General features: G+C 36.9%; 2 protein-coding genes across 2 annotated transcripts; both read left to right on the top strand.

Moving 5' to 3' along the window:
• The first annotated feature begins 5,433 nt into the window (after positions 1 to 5,433).
• On the top strand, positions 5,434 to 7,545 carry LOC122088672 (COP9 signalosome complex subunit 6-like). Its single transcript, XM_042657990.1, has 7 exons — positions 5,434 to 5,559; positions 6,037 to 6,098; positions 6,207 to 6,285; positions 6,396 to 6,488; positions 6,582 to 6,682; positions 6,951 to 7,006; positions 7,311 to 7,545. Exons 1-7 carry the CDS (start codon positions 5,469 to 5,471, stop codon positions 7,390 to 7,392), a joined length of 564 nt encoding a protein of 187 aa, XP_042513924.1. The 5' UTR covers positions 5,434 to 5,468; the 3' UTR covers positions 7,393 to 7,545.
• Positions 7,546 to 13,932: 6,387 nt separating this feature from the next.
• LOC122089937 (metacaspase-9) lies at positions 13,933 to 16,582 on the top strand. The gene is made up of 2 exons (XM_042659716.1): positions 13,933 to 14,328; positions 15,844 to 16,582. Exons 1-2 carry the CDS (start codon positions 13,980 to 13,982, stop codon positions 16,434 to 16,436), a joined length of 942 nt encoding a protein of 313 aa, XP_042515650.1. The 5' UTR covers positions 13,933 to 13,979; the 3' UTR covers positions 16,437 to 16,582.
• The last annotated feature ends 1,986 nt before the right edge of the window (positions 16,583 to 18,568 follow it).

Here is an 18,568-nt window from a genome sequence, read left to right as displayed (position 1 = left end):
ATGGGCTTATTTTATTGCAAATAAGCCTTAGGTTGGGTTATGTATATGATGAGCCTTTAATCCCATGAGTTTTCTTTATAATGTGCCACTTTAATAGGCTTAAAATATGGGTAGAAAGTAGGAAAACGGGATTTAATTTATTAGTTCAGCTAGAGCCTTGTTTTGAGTTTATTTCCTTTGTTATTTCAGTTTCCTAGTCAGTTTAGGTTTCCTAATTCGTTAAGGATTGGGTTATGCCTTTCTTTTTTAGTGTTTGAGACTTTGAGTCAGTTTTGAGTCTTCTATATAAGTTTGTAAGGGGCTACAACATTGAATACAAATTTATGAATGAAAAAAAAAGACAGCTTATGCTGTTGTACTGTGAGATGCAGTTGGGTGAGATGCCCATTCACTAGTTCTTCTTCCCCCTTCTCAACCCTCCATCGAATTCTCTTTCGTTTCTTATTTTCCTTTTATTTGTTTTCCGTTGGGTGAGATACCCATTCACTAGTTTCTTTTTTAGTGTTTGAGTCAGTTTTGAGTCTCCTATATAAGTTTGTAAGGGCTACAACACTGAACACGAATTTATGAATGAAAAAAAAAGACAGCTTATGCAATTGTTGATGCAGAATTGAGGCTGAACTGGGTTGACCCGTCGGGCAATCTCGACCGAGACGAGTCGGGTCCGATTAGATTTTTGAAATCAATAGGATATTTTAGGAGTTACTTTATTTAGGAAGAATTGAGTTATTTAATTTGGGACGATATGTAATCTTTTATTTTTGGGTAGTTCTTAGTCAATTAGGGAGTTACCAATTTAAATTTTATTTATTTCTAATTTCATTAGTTAGAATTCAAGAAGCAAATTTGAAGTTGCTAATTTTAGTTTTAGATTTTACTAGGCAAGTTTTAATTTTCAGTTATTATATAAGGGCATGCAATCCAAGTTATTGGACAGATTTGAAAAGATGAATTGAGTTTGAGTATTTGAGAGCCTGCAGGCGTGTGTGTGATTCTTTCCCCCCCTTTCTTAGTGCGATTTCTCCCTCTCCCCTGCAACTCTGAGATCCCTCTCAGAGATTTCTTCCTTACCCCTACCGGTCCTCCATCAATTGGTATCAAAGCCGAAAGATGCCATTCCTTCCCACATCTTTCTCCTCTCCTTCCCCATCTCTGTTTCAGTTCTACCGAGACTGAGAACAAAAAAAAAAACCTGCTGAAACCCAGTCCTAATCCCTCTTTTTTTCCCCTCCCTTCGATTCCCAAGTAGGAGAACCCCGACCGCCTCCTCTTTCCTTTTCTGCCAGCAGCAATTAGAAGAAAAAAAAAAGCAAAATCAGAAGAAAATCAGAATACAGAAGAAGAACAGAAGAAGAGGAGCAGAGAAGAAAAGAAGAAGAGAAAGAAAAGCAAAAAAAAAAAAAATCGTCTCTGCTCAGAGCAGGAAAGGTCAAACCATTCCCACGGCAAAACCCCATCTTCTCCTTCCTAGGTTCTTCCATCAGGGACCAAAAAATAAAAAAGCAGCAGTAGCAGTTCAGAGAAAGAGAAACAGAAGAAGAAAGAGAAGATCCAGAGAAGAAGAAGAAGAAGTAGGAAGTCGAAGAGAGAAACTGAGAGAAACACCAAAATAGAAGGAGAAGAGAAGACGAGAAGAGAGAGAAGATCGGCAACATACCTGGTTCCGAGCCTTCCCACCTCCAGCCGCACGTCAACTTCTTCGTTGAGAAGTCCCCGCGGTGGATCGCCGTCTTCATCGCAGTCACAATCCCTTGGTTGAAGCCGACTAGCCTTACTGGTCTCTCGCCTCCAAGAAACCCCTTGCCTGGCGGTAATCCAAACCCCACGATACCCCTTTGTCTCCTTTTTTTTCCTTAATTACCTTTTCTTTCCATAGTTACCCCTCCTTAGTGCCTTATTCTGATTTACTCCTATTTTAATCTTGGTTCCAAGTATACCCCTGTTCCATCCGTGCTCCATATTGAGGGATATATTTGAAGTCTTCAAATTACAGTATTGCCACTCCTCTTATTTGAGCCTTCTATTACTGTCATGGATACCTTTGTGTTTAAATTTGGAGTGCGGTTGCCCAATGGACAGTCTGCTAAATTGTTAATTGATGAGCGACTAAGTGACAATTTTGTCACCAGCTCTATGGTGGATATATTGTCAGAGACCGGTCAGATAATTTTTGAGTCGGAGAAAATTGCATTTGTTGAATTTTCTGTTCCTCCTTATTATGATGGTGCTTTTTGTGAAGTGTTTGACTCTCCTCAGCACATCATTAAATTGGGTCGAGGCTGGTTGGAACAACGAGACGGTATTCTTGATCGTGACAACAATGTGTGCGCCCTCCAACCTCAGCACATGCATAAAAAATTTAATCTTCATGGATTGGTTGCGTCAAAGAAAGCGATACCCCCAATACAACCACAAGTTGAACCAGAGGCATCAACACAAATAGACGATCGTCCTATTGTGGAACAGGAGATGACAACGGAAAGTGAGAAAATCATGGATCAGGTAATGACGGCCATCAATGCAGTGCCAGTGGTTCACTATCATGAATTTGTTTTTCCCCATGATTTTCCAGACTTGACTGCACCTCCAAAGCTTCACCTCATGGATTTCGTTCGTGATGCAAACGACGAGCAATTCACCCATGTTTGTGAGTTCTTATTGTTATCATTCTTTAAAACTCGTGGACGAGTTTTTCTTAACATCGGGGGAGTTGATGCAGAATCGAGGCTGAACTAGGTTGACCCGTCGGGCAATCTCGACTGAGACGAGTCGGGTCTGATTAGATTTTTGAAATCAATAGGATATTTTAGGAGTTACTTTATTTAGGAAGAATTGAGTTATTTAATTTGGGATGATATGTAATATTTTATTTTTGGGTAGTTCTTAGTCAATTAGGGAGTTACCAATTTAAATTTTATTTGTTTCTAATTTCATTAGTTAGAATTTAGGAAGCAAATTTGAAGTTGCTAATTTTAGTTTTAGACTTTACTAGGCAAGTTTTAATTTTCAGTTATTACATAAGGGCATGTAATCCAAGTTATTAGACAGATTTGAAAAGATGAATTGAGTTTGAGTATTTGAGAGCTGCAGGCGTGTGTGTGATTCTTTCCCCCCCTTTCTTAGTGCGATTTCTCCCTCTCCCCTGCAACTCTGAGATCCCTCTCAGGGATTTCTTCCTTACCCCTACCGGTCCTCCATCAATGTTGAACAACTTCACTATTGGCTACCATGGTGATGATTAACAAAATAGCACTCAAGAATATATGGTAGAATAGTAAATAACTTTTTTTTTTTTGGGAAGGGCAGAATTGCAATTACTTGAGATTCAATTAAACCACAAAGGATATCAAGTGTGGGGTAGGGATCTAAATATAAATAAGAAAAAAAATGAGGGATAGAAGGAATTAATAGATAAAAGAGGGGTAATGTAGAAAAATCAGAAAATAAAATAAAAAGGAGACTCAATGGAAGGGTACCGTCATCGACAGAGATGGAGGAAGTAGGAGTGTCCAGAGGCGAAACCAGCGAAGGGTTTCGTAGGCCTGGTTGAGGGGACCCGACGCGAGGAGGGATGAACCCCGAGAGCCGATGGTGACGAAGGAGGTCTTCACTGCTTGGAAGCGACTCGCGGCGATGGAAGGACTAGATCGATAGGTATGTTTCTGGTTTTTCTCTCTTTTCGACTTCTCTTATGCTGTTCTTTCTTCTTCTTTTCTTCTATCTCTCTCTTCTCGACTTTCCTTCTTCTTCGTGACTTCTTTTTTGCTTTCTTCCTTCTTTTTTTTCCTTTGCTATCAGACACAGAAAGAGGAGGCACTGGCTGTTGTCGGAAGGGAAAAGAAGTGAAAAAAGGAGGCGGTGGGATTTTTCTGGTTGGGAATCGAAGTGAGGAGAAAAAAAAGGGAGGCTTTGGGATTTTTTTTTTTTTTTAAGTTTCTGTCGGAACCCTAGAAAAAAAGGATTGACTAAAGAAATTGGGAGAAAGAGAGGGGCGGTGAAAAAGGGGGCTCGATTCTTCTCTGGACAGAATCGGTGTTTTTTTTTTTCTTTTGTTCTCCATATCGGTGGAAACCAACACAAAGAATGGGAAGGGAAGAAGAAAGATGGGGAAGGAATAAAATCCTTCGGCTCTGATACCAAGTTGATGGAGAACCTTTAGGGAAGAAAGGGAAAATCAGAGTAGGAAGGGGAAGGAGGGGAATCACACACTTCACTGGTGCACAAACTCAACATCTTCATTCAATAATCAAATCACTCTCTAAATCTTCAATCGATTACAGCCAATATATAGGAAAATAGGAACATGAAATTAGAAACTTAACTGAAATGGAAACTAGCCTAAACTAGGAAACAACTATAAAAAGGAAACCAAAGCAAGGAAATAAATCCTACTCCTACGTTCAAGTCTGGAAAATAAAAGCATGAAATAAAATACTAAGTAAACTACTAGTTTTATTTCCAACCCTTGTTGGACCAAAACCCTGGGCTGGACCGGTTCTTCTTGGCTCTTGGCTTCCAAAGCCGGTCATGCTGGTCCAACCAAGTAAGGGCAGCCGTATCTGCATCAATAGCTTAAAACTTTTGAAAAAAAATTTCAATTTCAATCATCAAATAATGTCTAACTGAATATATATATTGAGTGTTTTCTGGATGGGGCGTAGGAGCTGCGCCCAGACACAGGGGATGTGAAATGACTACCGTGGCCCCCTGGTCTATGCCTCCTCGCACACTCTCATTGGCCAAGGAACGTGGCTGTCTGGGCACAGCCCCTACGTCCCATCCAGAAAACTTTAATCCTATATATATACACATATGACCTTTTGACCAAACCTTGAGTGTTCTCTCTTCTGAATACTTGCGGTTTTCTCTTCTCTTTTTTCTTCTTCTCCCTTATCTTTCTCTTGTGCTGACACTGGTTATCTGTGTTTAGTATTGCATCAGACAGAATGTGGGGAAACTGAAAATGAAAACATTATCTTTACCCTTAATGCTGTTAGGGTATATATTTTTCTTGATCCAGATAATTTAACATCCATGTTTAATGGGAACTCACTTCAAATATATTTCATTTCTTCAACTGAATTGTTCCTGGAGGTGTTGAAGTCGCTTTTTCATCCGTGTCTTCTAATAAATTAAAAGGTTTATAAATGAGAAAAATGTGTTCTTATTTCACATTTAAATGTGTAGGTATTTGATGCTTTAGCTTCAGGATATCCAAAACTCTTGCTTTTTTTTTTCTTTTTTGGAAGGAAATGTCAGACTGATTTGTTGAACATTTAATCATTTTTGTCTAGTAATGTTGCCTATCATGCTATATACCTTTCCTCAGGTTCACTTGTTCTGTGACATCTCATTGAGGAGTATGATTTAATATGCCTCGAGTTAGTGAATTCAAAGAAAGTAATTTGTTGTAATGAGGGGAACTTACAAGACCATTCTGATTACATTTTTCTTTTTCATAACAGTTGATGGATATCAATGAGAGCCCGGTATATGTTCTTCTGAATCCTTCAATCAATCCTGCACAAAAAGATCTCCCGGTGACCATCTACGAAAGTGGTATGTGGCCTTTATGGATATGTGTTTTGTATCCCATAAATTCCAATTTGCAGTTTTATAGAATAAATTCTTGTTTGATCCTATTTATGGAATCCATTGTTCTTATTATTCCATCCTCCCCCCCCCCCCCCCCCCCAAAAAAAAAAAAAAAAAATCCCCAATTTCACTTTTAATCCTGGTTTTGCTGACCAAGTGAACTGTGAGAATAATCTTGGATTAAAATGGGATCTTTATTTCCATATTAATGAGAAGGAAGATTGAACTGCACCTTTTATAGGGATGTATTCTATTGCACTATTTAAAATATTGACTTGAGAATATCAAGCATGAAATTGTGGCTTAAGGATATTTGTTGGATCCTCATGTTAGAATCTTTGCTTGTTATGGAAGGACCAGAGTATCCATGTTACTTAGTTAATTCTGATTTGTCCTCAATTAACACTTTTATTTTGTGGGAATGGATCATTACAACTCAAGAACTGCATGTCATTGATGGGATTCCACAACTGATTTTTGTTCGTGCAAACTATACTATTGAGGTCGGTTCTTTCTTTCTTTTTCTCGTTCTATTGTTCTGCTCGTTTATACATGATATGCCATATCACCATCCCAAAGTAATGCTGATTGACTAAATACTTGCTGTAAAGACTGTTGAAGCAGAGCGAATCTCTGTTGATCATGTTGCTCATCTCAAACCATCTGATGGAGGCTCAGCTGCAACTCAGTGTAAGGATTTTAGTTTCAGCGTTTAATTCTACTTCTCAAGTTTGCCTCTCAATCTAATCTATTGGCTACCAGAACTGTGAAACATAACCAACATGTATTTTTAATTGCAGTGGCTGCACATCTTACTGGTATACATAGTGCCATCAAGATGCTGAACAGCAGAGTGAGGGTGCTTCACCATTATCTTCTTGCCATGCAAAAGGGTATCTATTTGACCTCAACTAGTAGGTGCAGAACAGCAGAGGAGCTTCCATTAGGGTCTTGTTAGTTGATTTTTGTGCTTTACGGAAATGCAGGTGATATTCCTTGTGAGAACTCATTGCTGAGGCAAGTTTCAAGCCTTCTAAGAAGATTGCCTGCCATTGAATCAGCAAAATTTCAAGATGATTTCTTAATGGTGAGTGCATTCTCCTGTTGAAGGAAATGTCCTGAGTCAATTTATATGGACTAAAATCTGTGAGTGGACCTTGTACTGATCCACAATTTAGCCAGCAGATTTCGAAGATCGTGGCCCTCCATATAATTTAAAAAAAAAAATCAATATTTCTCATTCAGAGAATTGGATGGCATTCTTGATTATTTGAATTTTATTCTGACACTTATCAATGCTTCTTTTAATGAATTAATTTTGATGACTGATGGTCCATTCTCTCCTTTTGTTGTAGGAATACAATGACACTCTCTTGATAACTTATCTTGCTATGTTCACCAACTGCGCAAGGTATTAATGCATCCTCTCTTTTTTCTTTTCTTACCCCCAACTACTCCCCCCAAAAAAAAGGAAAAAAAAAAAGAAGATGGGGGTGGGGGGATCCTAGTGTCTCAGCTTCTTGATGTGCCCCATGCAACAGGTTGTCTGCTACACTGCCATGTGTGATTTTTTGTGTGTGCTATCTTAGTTCCTACATCATTGTAAATGGAGTATAGAGTTAACCCCACCCCCATGTGTGCATGCATGATCAACCAGTCAACCAGACAATATATATTTTTTTTCTTGCCTAAAAAATGACCATTCCTTTTTGCAGTACCATGAATGAACTGGTGGACAAATTCAACACTGCATATGACAGGCATAGCAGGAGAGGGGGTCGGACTGCTTTTATTTAGAATTTGTGATTGTGCAGAGTTCCTCCACCATGGCGTATTCTTAACCAGGCTGTGGCTATCATTTGTGTGACTAGAGACAGGCATCATGTAAAGTGAAGGATCATGTACTTGGGATTAACAAGAGAAAGAAAAGCCTTCGGTTTGATTTAATTAGCAGAAGATATTATCATTGCCGCATGTGCTTCACTTAAGGATGTGAATTTGTAATCGAAACCGTTTATCAAAATCGAATCGATCCGTTTACATCGAAACCGCAAAACCGTTTAGTAAATGGTGCGGTTATGGTTTCAAGTTTCAGGCCGATTAGCTAAACGGGTCGGGTCGGGTCGGGTCGGTTTTAACAGCAAAACCCATTGGTTTCAAACCGAATTGAAACCGTTTAAACCGATCTAATTAATCAATATAGCAATTAAATAAAGAAGGGGCAGTAATCCGTATAATAATTAACAATTAAATTAAGTGTCCATCCTGCGTTGGTATGATTTATTACGATTCAGTTCAAGTTTAGGCTTTAGATCATGAACTTGTAATCCATATATGTTACTATGTTATTATGTCATCATAGATGGGATGTTTTGGTTGAATCACCTGTCATTTTAATATTTTATGCTATAGAATGTTGGATTTGGATGTTGTATGATATTAGTTCTAAATGTTTGAGAATGGTCATGCAAAGAAATAACACTAGATTATCAAATTAAGACATACCATCGTTAATATAGAATCTCTTATTTGTGGTTGTCAATTATTTTTTGATAAGCTTATGATCTTCAGTTTAGAGATGGCTGCCAGTTATAACAAATCGATTGTGAACCGTTTTACAAACCGTATGGAATAAATTGAAATCGAAACCATTTAAAACCGTGAAACCGTGGAAACCGAAACCTTTTACTAAACGGTCACGATTTCAGAAAGTGGAACCGTTTAGTAAATGGTGCGGTTATAGTTTTAGTCAAATAAATGTGAACCGAATCGAGGTACACTGTTTAAACCGAAATCAAACCGATTAACACCCTTAGCTTCACTGCCTATTTTATCCTTTTGCAGTCTTCTATATATGAAGATTTCTCCCCCTTATATGTACTACCTATGTTATCCTTTTGCAGCCTTCTATATATGAAGGTTTCTCCCCCTTATATGTACTTCCAAATTTTTGAAATCCCCCCTTCCCCATCTAACACCAATGCTGCAGTTATCTATACTTCCAATTATAAGTACTATGTTCCTGATTTGTTTACTCTAAACTAGGCCAGATTCGAGGAATGATTGGCTGAGTCAACTTGGGATCAGTCTACACATGAGTGCGTGAAATTACCATCCTATCCTATGTGAAATAAAAAAATTCCATCCATTTATATATTGCCACTTGCACTCTCTGTGGCTCCGCACTGGTTCAGGGCTATGCTATCAGGCAGAGATCTCTTGCCCTAGTTTATAATTATTGTTTCTATTGTTTTGAAGCACTAGTACTATAGTTCATGGGCAGCAATTTGAGGTCTCTTCAAAAAGACCCTTATCAATGTGAAGAATCTTTGTGCTGGATCTGTCAACCGTACCTTTAGTTTCTTCTCAGAAGCTTAGGAGCAGCAAGGAGGTGCAAGAGCTAATGATGACCGAGGTCATCTAAGAAAAGAAGTAGATAGATAGGTTTATCTTTGTAGATACGCCTAAATGGTTATATGGTGAAAAGATTCCCACAACGCTAGTGTGCGGATCAATTTTGCACACCGCCCACTTATATTACACTATTCATCTAGAATAATGAAATGTTTAAAATAAACCTCTCTCTTATTATATTGATGAATTTCGGAAGAAAAAAAATTCAATCCACAAGAAAATTAGGGGATGCTTCTTGCCTAGGTGGAAAAGTCTGGTGCTTATAATGGAAAAAAGTTTCACACGATGTCATCTCACTGGGGTTTTTATTGTTTTTTCCTCTCTTACCTTGATCATAAGGTTCTCATATGAATTATATTATTCCTTAAATCATTAGCATACAATCTTTTCATGGCTCGATAGATTATTTGACAAGTCAATGATTTTTTTCCGTATTTTAGAATATGATTAAACACCATGTTGACCAATCGATTATGATAAATTGAATCGGATTTTGCATGATGTGGCATGGCATCATGGGGAACTCTTCCCCGTAAATAAATAACAAGAAAATGAAATTATATTGGTGGTATCAATAAGCTTTACAAATCTCCTAAAAAAAAAATAAAAAACAAAAAGCTTTACAAATCTAGAGTATGACATCCTCTGTGGTAAGCAGTATGGTGCGGTGAACATCGGGCGACTAAGAGTATTTGGACACGTACTCCAAGAAGCTCTCAGCTACCCAATGTTCACTACACCGATGCAGTGACTACAAACAATTTTCACACAAATAAAGGTGCACCTGAGGTCCGAGACATGGAGTGAATCACCATTTTCCCTTCAATTATGGTATAACTTGTTTGTTAATTAGAATACATTTGAAGGTTAAAAAGAGAGTACTTGACTTTACTCAAGCATGCTCCTCACCTTGTGCCTCACACCTCGTGCCCAAGAAAATGCTTTGTGTCTCAAGTTTGCCTCTTGCCTACCTTGCCTGATCATGCCTATCCCTGGCAGTTAGAACTTTTTGTTGGGTGGACTTTTATTTTAATTACCAGGTGTATGTATATGCCTTGTAAATTTGATAGAGAGAAGAGATTTTCCACACCTAAATGTCGTAGAAAGAGGACATGGAACAGATATATGTAACAATAGAAAGAGAGAGAAAGATGTAAATTCTTTTGAGTTTAGAATATGAGTTATTGGAGAATTTTCAAGAAATAAATCAAAATCAAAACACCAAATTCCAGCCATATTACCTATATATATATATATATATATATATATATATAGGATGTAAGGAAGAATGGAGTTAGAGAAAATTTGATTTCTTAAATGACTAGGGTGGATGCAGGTTATCGGAATACCAACCATGATGGTGGTTTTAGATCAATGGGTATGGGGACTGTTATGGAGATTCATTAGATGTTATTCATAATTCATATAGACATTGATAAGTAGAAATATTAATGTGAAGAATATATTGAAACCTGAATAAACCAAGACTTATCTGATCAATCTTGATGAGAGAAGCTGAATGAAATTGTAGCTGGTTAGAATGACTCATGATTTTAATGCAATGACTATAGAAGGAGCTTGTGGAGCATTTTTTTTCTTGGAGACCGACTTGTATGTACCTGATTGCATCATAGGGGTGTATATAATCTTAAAGAGAGTGACTGATGACACGACTCAGCCCCATTACTTCCTTAAGTTTTTTACTTTTTTTCCTCTTATGTATAATATTTCTAATAATTCATAGTAGTCTTTAAACATTATCAATTTTTAAGTGTTGGGCACAACTCTCAAGTGTCGAGGTCCCCCTTCCTATGAGAGGGTGTCTGACTACATGTGGAGCCTGCAAGCATGTTTTCTCTTGAAAATCGATTCACATCTACCTGACTACACCATAGGAAGCCTCTATGGTCTTAAGAAAGGTCACCTGATGGGACGATTCAATCCCATTATCTTTCCTAACCAATACGACTAAGGCCTCAATGTTGAACCATTGGGTAGCACGTCAAGAACCAAGGCTGTGTTTGGTAACCAAGAGAAGAAAAGAAAAGAAATGAAAAGAAAGAAGAATCTAGAAAAGAATAAAAAAGAAATAAAAGGATAAGAAAAAAAAATTATGTTTTTGGCTACTAATAAAAAAAGAAAATAATTTTTTTTCTTGTGTTTTAGGCAATTTTTTTTTTCCAGCATAAGAAAACTTCACCATTTCCATGGTGAATTAAAAAAGAAAAAAAGAAAAAAGAATCTCTCTTGGTTCAGGATATACCAAACACAATGAGAATTTCTTAAACTAAGAAAATAATACAATTTTTGTAATTTTTTCCCCTTGTCTTGGCTACCAAACACAGCCCAAAATCCATGAGAAAAATTCAACAAAAAAATCATGACTGATCTCAAAATTGGTCCATAGTCAAGAAAAAAGATTCATGACCCTTGAAAGATTTTGGTTGTGCAACCCACATCTACAACACTTATTTAAAAAGATTGTGTTTGTCATAGCTCTCCTCCAATGAAGTCACATTATAATACATCTACAAGACCCATATGCAAAATGAAAAGAGGCTTAGTTTCAGCTTTGAGGGGTTTGGCTGGTATTTCCTGAAAATAAAAATTTAAAAATATAAAAAACAAATGAAATATATTGCAACATTAAAATATAAATATATATACTCCCTTTGAGAGTGTGTTTATGTTTGCCTTAATTTAGGCAAAGTTGTGGGTCCAAGTCTTTTTGCATTTAATTTTTAAATAGGAAATCACAAATTAAAGTGGGTAGGTATTGACTCAAAAATATTGATCTCAAAAAGAGTTGAACTCATGATCTCTAATTAATTTGTGAGTTGTAGATCAAGATGAATACAAGTGACCCTTTTGATGGAATGGTTAATGTTTGCCTTTTGTACATTCCATGTTCCTTCCTCCTCTTGGCTTGCTTATTTGACCAATGTGATCCAAGCTATTAATGAAAAGAATATTAACTAAATTTAGATTTATTAATTACTTATTTTTGGAATTTGCCCAAACAAAAAAACATGTAATGAGTAACCTAAAGTAATAATATAATTGTATATCAATACTATTTGGACAGCTTTGGAAAAGAAGTATGTGGTTGCAAATTTTCTCAAGTTTGTGATAACATATGATAAGAATTAATATTCTATAAAATTTTCCAATGGGAAAGGTTTTAGCGACAGTTTTAAGTCGTTTTCCATCCCTAAAATCTTGTTTCTGTTGTAATGGGTGTCTATACATAAAATTGTGGTTTTATAAAAATAAATGAAATATAATGCTCCCGGTGAGAGTGTGATTATGTTTTCATTAATTTAGAAAAGGTTGTGGATTTCAAGTTTCTATGCATTTAATTTTTAAGGGAAAAAAAGGAAAGTTGTTTGGTCATGTTAGTTCTTACACCCAAATTCAAGAGAGCATAAAATTACGACCCCACCTTTGTGAAATAAAAAGTTCCATCCATATTGATGCCCCAGTCTGCATCCTCATTGGTCCTGTGACCAAGCAACTATCTCTTGTCAATTTTTAATTTGGAAACTACGAAGGAAGTGTTCTTCCATTGTTCCTCGATATCCTATGCATACATCTGAATCCCTCAGTTCTCCCTTGATCCATGGGTAAAGGAAAACAGTCTCAGGAGATACTTGTACTTTTTTTCTTTAAATTATAGGTAGATCTGAAGGAAAACTGAACTGGTGATCATTACCTCTTAATTGTGTGGTGTTGAGGTTTTTATTATTATTATTATTGTTAGGTGAAAGTAACAAGTGCTTCTTTGATCAGAGTGGTTTTTTTTTGTGGAACCTTTGATAAGAATGGTTAGTGTTCTGTACACTCCATGTTCCTTCCTTCTCTTCGCTGAGTTCATATCCTCTGCACACATATGTTCATCTCAATATACACTTCATATGTCAATATTTGTCCATTTTATTTTCAAAAATACCCCTCTATACCCTCTAGATGGCAGTAAGTGAAACACGTGTTCACATCTAAAGAGATGAACATACTTAATTGTAGGGAAACTCAACTCTGGCTGCCCACTTTCTGACCTCTTCACAATCCAACAATCCAATGAAACAGGTAATGAGGAAACTAAAGGAATGATATAAGCACTAATATACCATTACTCCAAGCAACCTCACTTCTATAATACCATAACCTCCCAATCTCACAAGATTAAACATATGAAATCCCACAGTAATTATACGGAAACCTATACATCTTAGTAGTTCTTAAAAAAGTATTGAGGCTAAAGTTTCTCTGGATAAGCACCTCTAGTTCTTCAAGGTAGGAATCCCTAGGAGTTGATAATTATATTCTTCTCTAGGTCACTTATCCATGGAAAATGTGAAAAACTATGCCTATATCTGTTTAAAGTATACTCTTAATTATTTTATTTTAATTAATCAACTATTTAATAATATATATATAGGACAAACCAATTCAAGAAAGTAAGACTAAACCCAACACTAACCTAAGTTAATTAGACGTTTCCTCTACTAAAGACCCCTTTCTTGACTCATTAGCTTTCTCTTATAATTAATTAGTAATTAATAAGACTCCCTCAAACAAGTATGATCCAAGAGATCTAGATCTACATTTCCATTTTATTATAATGAGATAACCAAGATAAGCATGTGCAGTGATTGGTTTCTCTTTGCTTTAAGAGAGAGAAACTTAGGTGTGAAACCAAGCAAAACACAACTCAGCTATAGAGAGAGAGAGAGAGAGAGATCTTGCTTGTACGCAAATGTCAAAGAAACAATAATAAAAAATTTCGGAATTTGATTAATGCATAATTAAGAGAGCATCTAATTTGGAAAGGGTGAACGTGGGAATAAGTTTCTTAAGTAGTAGAGATCAAATTCCTATAAAGAGAGGGTGAAGAAGGGTTGTTATATATTGAGATTAGAGAGAGATTTTGATTAGTAGAGAGAGAGAGAGAGAGAGAGAGAGATTTGAAGATGGAGAAGGGGAAGAAGAGGTTGGCTACATTGGTGGGTTGCAACTATGCCAACACAAGAAATGAGTTATATGGGTGTACAAATGATGTTCTTGCTATCCAAGATGTGTTGATTAGCAGGTTCGGGTTTGATTCAAAGGAAATCCAGCTCCTAACGGATCAACCCGGTTCGCCGCTGATGCCCACCGGAGCTAATATCCTGAAAGTTCTTAACAAGATGATTGATCAAGCTGAGGATGGTGATGTTCTGTATTTTCATTACAGTGGGCATGGTACCCGGATCCCTAAACCCGGCCATGCTTTCCTGAAGGATGAGGCCATTGTTCCTTGTGATTTCAATCTCATTACTGGTACGTAACATTAGATCCATTCTAACTTTGGGTTTCATTTTTCAGTTGTTTACACTGTAAAAGGGGGAGGGGGAGGAGACTTGAACTTTGATTTATTTTTTTATCTGCTTATTTTGATTCATCTGAGTTGGATAGGCTGAATATGTTGGTTTGGCTGAGATCATTCCCTAATGTAAATGGTTTAGGCTAGAAAATCTGAAATATCTGTTTTGTAGATTTTTTTTTACGGAAAAAGGAACCTGTCTAAGAGCATGACTCATGCACCCAAACGCATGACAGTCTTCTGTGTTGGGTAAAATTTGTTTGATTTTAGTTGGGTCAAAGGGAAAGCTGGTTCCAGAGTCCAGTTTGGTCTAAGTTTTGGCCGGTGGTGGTCCAGCCAGTTCAACAGTCCGATTTGGTTAAGTTTTAAAATAATATTTGCACCAATTTGTTTGTTGTTCAAGTTGGAAAATAATCTCTTCACAAAGTGGGAGTAAAATTGTATACATCATGGTCATCCTCGGAATCCACAATAACAGAACCTCATGCATTAGATACACCTTTTTAATAGTTGCATCATTTGTAAAAACCTTCTTAACTGATTGATTGGTTCATTCAGTCAATCCAAGCACATGTAAAGACCATATTTAAACTGTTTCGACTGTAAATTTCAAAACCACCACAATGGCCCATGTAGGTCAAATTACTTGCCAAACCAGGGTCAGGATCAAGAGGTTCAGGTAAAGTTGGCCTAACTGGATGAACAGGTCTAAGTCTAATGAGGGGGTATCGAAATGAGGCCAGCATTGGAAGACCTGTCTGATAAAATCAAACCAATTGTATATTAAATGGTTCGATTTTGATTTTAGTATATATGTTTTGAATTTATGGGTTTGTCATAGCCCAATTAACCCTTTCATTGACCGATTAGTGACCTATTAAAAATAATTAACCAACAAAATAGACCAAAACAAAAAAAAACCAATTAAAGACCGATAACAACCATCGATTAGTAACCTACATCAGTCTTGTCTTTCAGTATCGAATATGGTCAATATAGATCCTCACCCTCAAAAGTGTAGGACAATTAAGCTCCAACCAGAACCAACCGGACCAACCAATTTGGCACCCTACAGATGATCATGTAGTAGATGTGATATCTGGAATTACAAATTTACAATAACAACTTAGCCTCATCCTAACTTAATGGAGTCAACTATATAGATCATTGCCCTCCAATCAACTCTATTCAAGGTCATACTTGATACAAGGCCTAAGGCATATATGCCTTTCCTCACCACTTCTATTAGGGTCATTTTATATCTGCCCTGCCCTTGGCTCTTCAAGTTCCTTCTTTGAATCAAATCACTCCTTCGTACTAAGCATCCAAAGGCCTCCGTTGAATATTACTATGCCACCTCCAATGATTTTCACGTAATTTATCATATATTTGAGTTACTCCCAAATCAATTCTAATATGATCATTCCTTCCTTTAAGTACTAACAAAATAATGTGATCGAATCTCCCCACAGATGTCGACTTCCGAAAGCTTGTGAACCGATTACCAAGTGGTGCAAGCTTCACAATCCTTTCAGATTCATGTCATAGTGGTGGCCTCATTGACAAGGAAAAGGAACAAATTGGCCCTTCCTCTACTACCAAACCATCCAAAAATGGCCATAAATCAAAGGCCATCCCATATGAATCAGTACTTCATCACCTCACTACCATCTCCGGCATCGAATCATCCGACATCGGTAACCACTTATGCCAAGCCTTCGGAGACGACGCCAGCAGCAAATTCCGTTTACAAGCTACTCATGAACACAATCTTTTGGGTTCTGTAAAGCCTGATGCAGGAATACTACTAAGTGGATGCCAAGCTAATGAGACATCGGCCGATGCAAGCGCTTCGGATAATTCTGAAGGAAAGGCTTATGGAGCATTCAGTAACGCTGTTCAAATGGTGTTGAAGGCTCATGCTTCCCCTCTTAGTTACAGGGAAGTTGTTACACAGGCAAGAAAGCTTTTAACGGAACAAGGTTATGAGCAGCATCCTTGCTTGTATTGCAGTGATGAGAATGCTGAGAAGCCTTTTTTATGGCAACCAGAACACTCAAAATAAAGGAGTAAATGGGCTTCTAAGCCCAATATCTGATTGATTAAGTAATTCAATGTTTAGCCCATGGCCCAGATGAAATTTGATGTGCAATCAATTTGGTAGTAATAAGTAACTATCATCATCTACTCTTGTTGGTGATGTTATGGCAATTATTGTGATTTGAAGGTTCCAACTAAAACAGCTAGTGAAGGGTAGTCTCCTATTATAGATTGTATCTTACATTCATTTGGAGGAATTGGGTTTGGGGGATTAAGGGCCCTTTTTTTTTTTTTTTTGGTGTTGGGGAGGGGGGGGGGATGTTTTAAGCACAAATAAGGGTAATAGGGACCAGCTCCTCATGTGGGCATGAGATCAATCGTCCTAGGGGTGTCTAGACCACGAGTCAAAGCAATTAATGTACCATTAACTTGTGGTCTGATGCCTCATGGACAATGAGATCCCATGTGAGGAGGTCACCACATACGGTGAGGATCTAGAATACTTAAATAGAAGAGGGGTGGGGGGACTCCATTAGTTAAGTCTAACTCTTTCTAAGGCAAAGACACTTACATGGCTAATGATGGAAATGCCAAAGTTGAAGAGAAAAAAAAAATCCATTTTGTATCTTCGTATCTCCGTGTTGAAGATAAGAAATGGGCCCAAATTTTATTTACAAATAGACGATGATATGAGTAACTTATCCATAAAATTTGAGTATTAATGAAGATACCAATTAACTAAAGTTCTGTTTTGATTTGGATTGTTTTTTTTTTTTTTTTTTTTTTTCGAGGGAGGGTAGTAGGATGTACGTATTGCCAACTTACGTAGAAATCCTAACCCTAAGCAGTCTGTCCAAAAAGTGCCTCTTATGTATTGTTCAAAAATGATTAAAAGATGACAGTGGGGCTTCTTATGAAGGTAGAAAATAAAAGATAATAGCTACATAAGATTGAGCCTATGAACATAAGCAATTAAATTCCCACGTCACTATAAGAAGGTTACATTATTTGGTTTGATCACTAAAGTGGATATAGAAAAGCATTAGCCACCCATACCATATTAGATATGCTTAGATACAACATGTGAAATGAAATCTAAGTGCCAGCAAATCAGTCGAAAAATAAGAAAAGCCCAACACTGAAGCAAGAAAGCAAGAAGGCAAGAAGGCAAGAAGGATTGATATGATAAAGTGATAAAGAGGAAGTCACTCTCTAGTCATTTTCTATTATTTTACACGAAAAGGTTGGCACACCACTAGTGTATCATAAGCTAACAGCCACTCTGTTTATCTATCCCTTTCCCCCATATGAAATGACCTTTTGCCTAGTTTATATGATGTTGCGTCTTATGCTTCCATTGATGCCACCTGTTAATTTGAAACACACACACAGAGAAAAGAGACCATTCATTAAATGGTAGGTCCAGTCCGGTTTCATGCTTATTCGATGAGGTCCATTTAGGCCTGGTTGGGGACCAAGTCAAGAAATAATTAAATCAAAGTGAATTTAGTGATTTGGGTAATAAAAATATAAAAATAATTAATCCTAAGCTCATGACCTGGTGTTGGAAGGCCTCTCAGCAAGTCCCAAATATCTACCCTATGATAACTTTAACAACAAAAAAATTCAGTCTTATCCCAACTTAATGGGATCAAGTTGGCTAGCTACATGGATTCAACAAAATAAGAAAAAAAAAAAAAAAAAAGAGAAAAATAAAAAGATGAGAGATGAGAAAATAAATAAGGGTAAGAAGATGAGAAGAGAGTTAAGAGAAAAAATGCACAACCTAACAAGTTAGGATATTCTTAGTTAGATGTGCTCAGGTACATGGATCATTGCCCTCCAATAAACTCTATCTAATGTCATATTTGGGTCAAGGCACTATACATGTCATTTCTTACCACTTCGCCTATCTTGCCCTAGCTCTTTTAACTCCTTCAATTTGAATCCAATCACTTCTCTTTACTGTTGTGTCCTCAAGTCTCCTTTGAACATGGTCATACTAGCTTCAACAATTTTCACGGAACTTATTATTAATAAGTACAACTCCCTAATCAATTCTAATATGTTTATTTTTTTTTTTTCAAATAAATTTTATCGCACATGATAACTTCAATAACATTCAAATTTCATTCAAATTTTGCAAGACATCATTGT

Source organism: Macadamia integrifolia, chromosome 9 (assembly GCF_013358625.1).
Source record: "Macadamia integrifolia cultivar HAES 741 chromosome 9, SCU_Mint_v3, whole genome shotgun sequence".
In the NCBI taxonomy this organism is placed as follows: domain Eukaryota; kingdom Viridiplantae; phylum Streptophyta; class Magnoliopsida; order Proteales; family Proteaceae; genus Macadamia; species Macadamia integrifolia.
This window is presented reverse-complemented; position numbering and strand designations above follow the sequence as displayed.

What these genes read in the sequence shown, in the direction of transcription:
- LOC122088672 (XM_042657990.1), top strand. Translation starts at nt 5,469, where the DNA reads ATGGATATCAATGAGAGCCCGGTATATGTTCTTCTGAATCCTTCAATC. An exon ending in GGTGACCATCTACGAAAGTG is followed by an intron (nt 5,560 to 6,036) that starts GTATGTGGCCTT and finishes TTACAACTCAAG; the next exon opens with AACTGCATGTCATTGATGGG. An exon ending in ATGTTCACCAACTGCGCAAG is followed by an intron (nt 7,007 to 7,310) that starts GTATTAATGCAT and finishes TCCTTTTTGCAG; the next exon opens with TACCATGAATGAACTGGTGG.
- LOC122089937 (XM_042659716.1), top strand. Translation starts at nt 13,980, where the DNA reads ATGGAGAAGGGGAAGAAGAGGTTGGCTACATTGGTGGGTTGCAACTAT. An exon ending in TGATTTCAATCTCATTACTG is followed by an intron (nt 14,329 to 15,843) that starts GTACGTAACATT and finishes ATCTCCCCACAG; the next exon opens with ATGTCGACTTCCGAAAGCTT.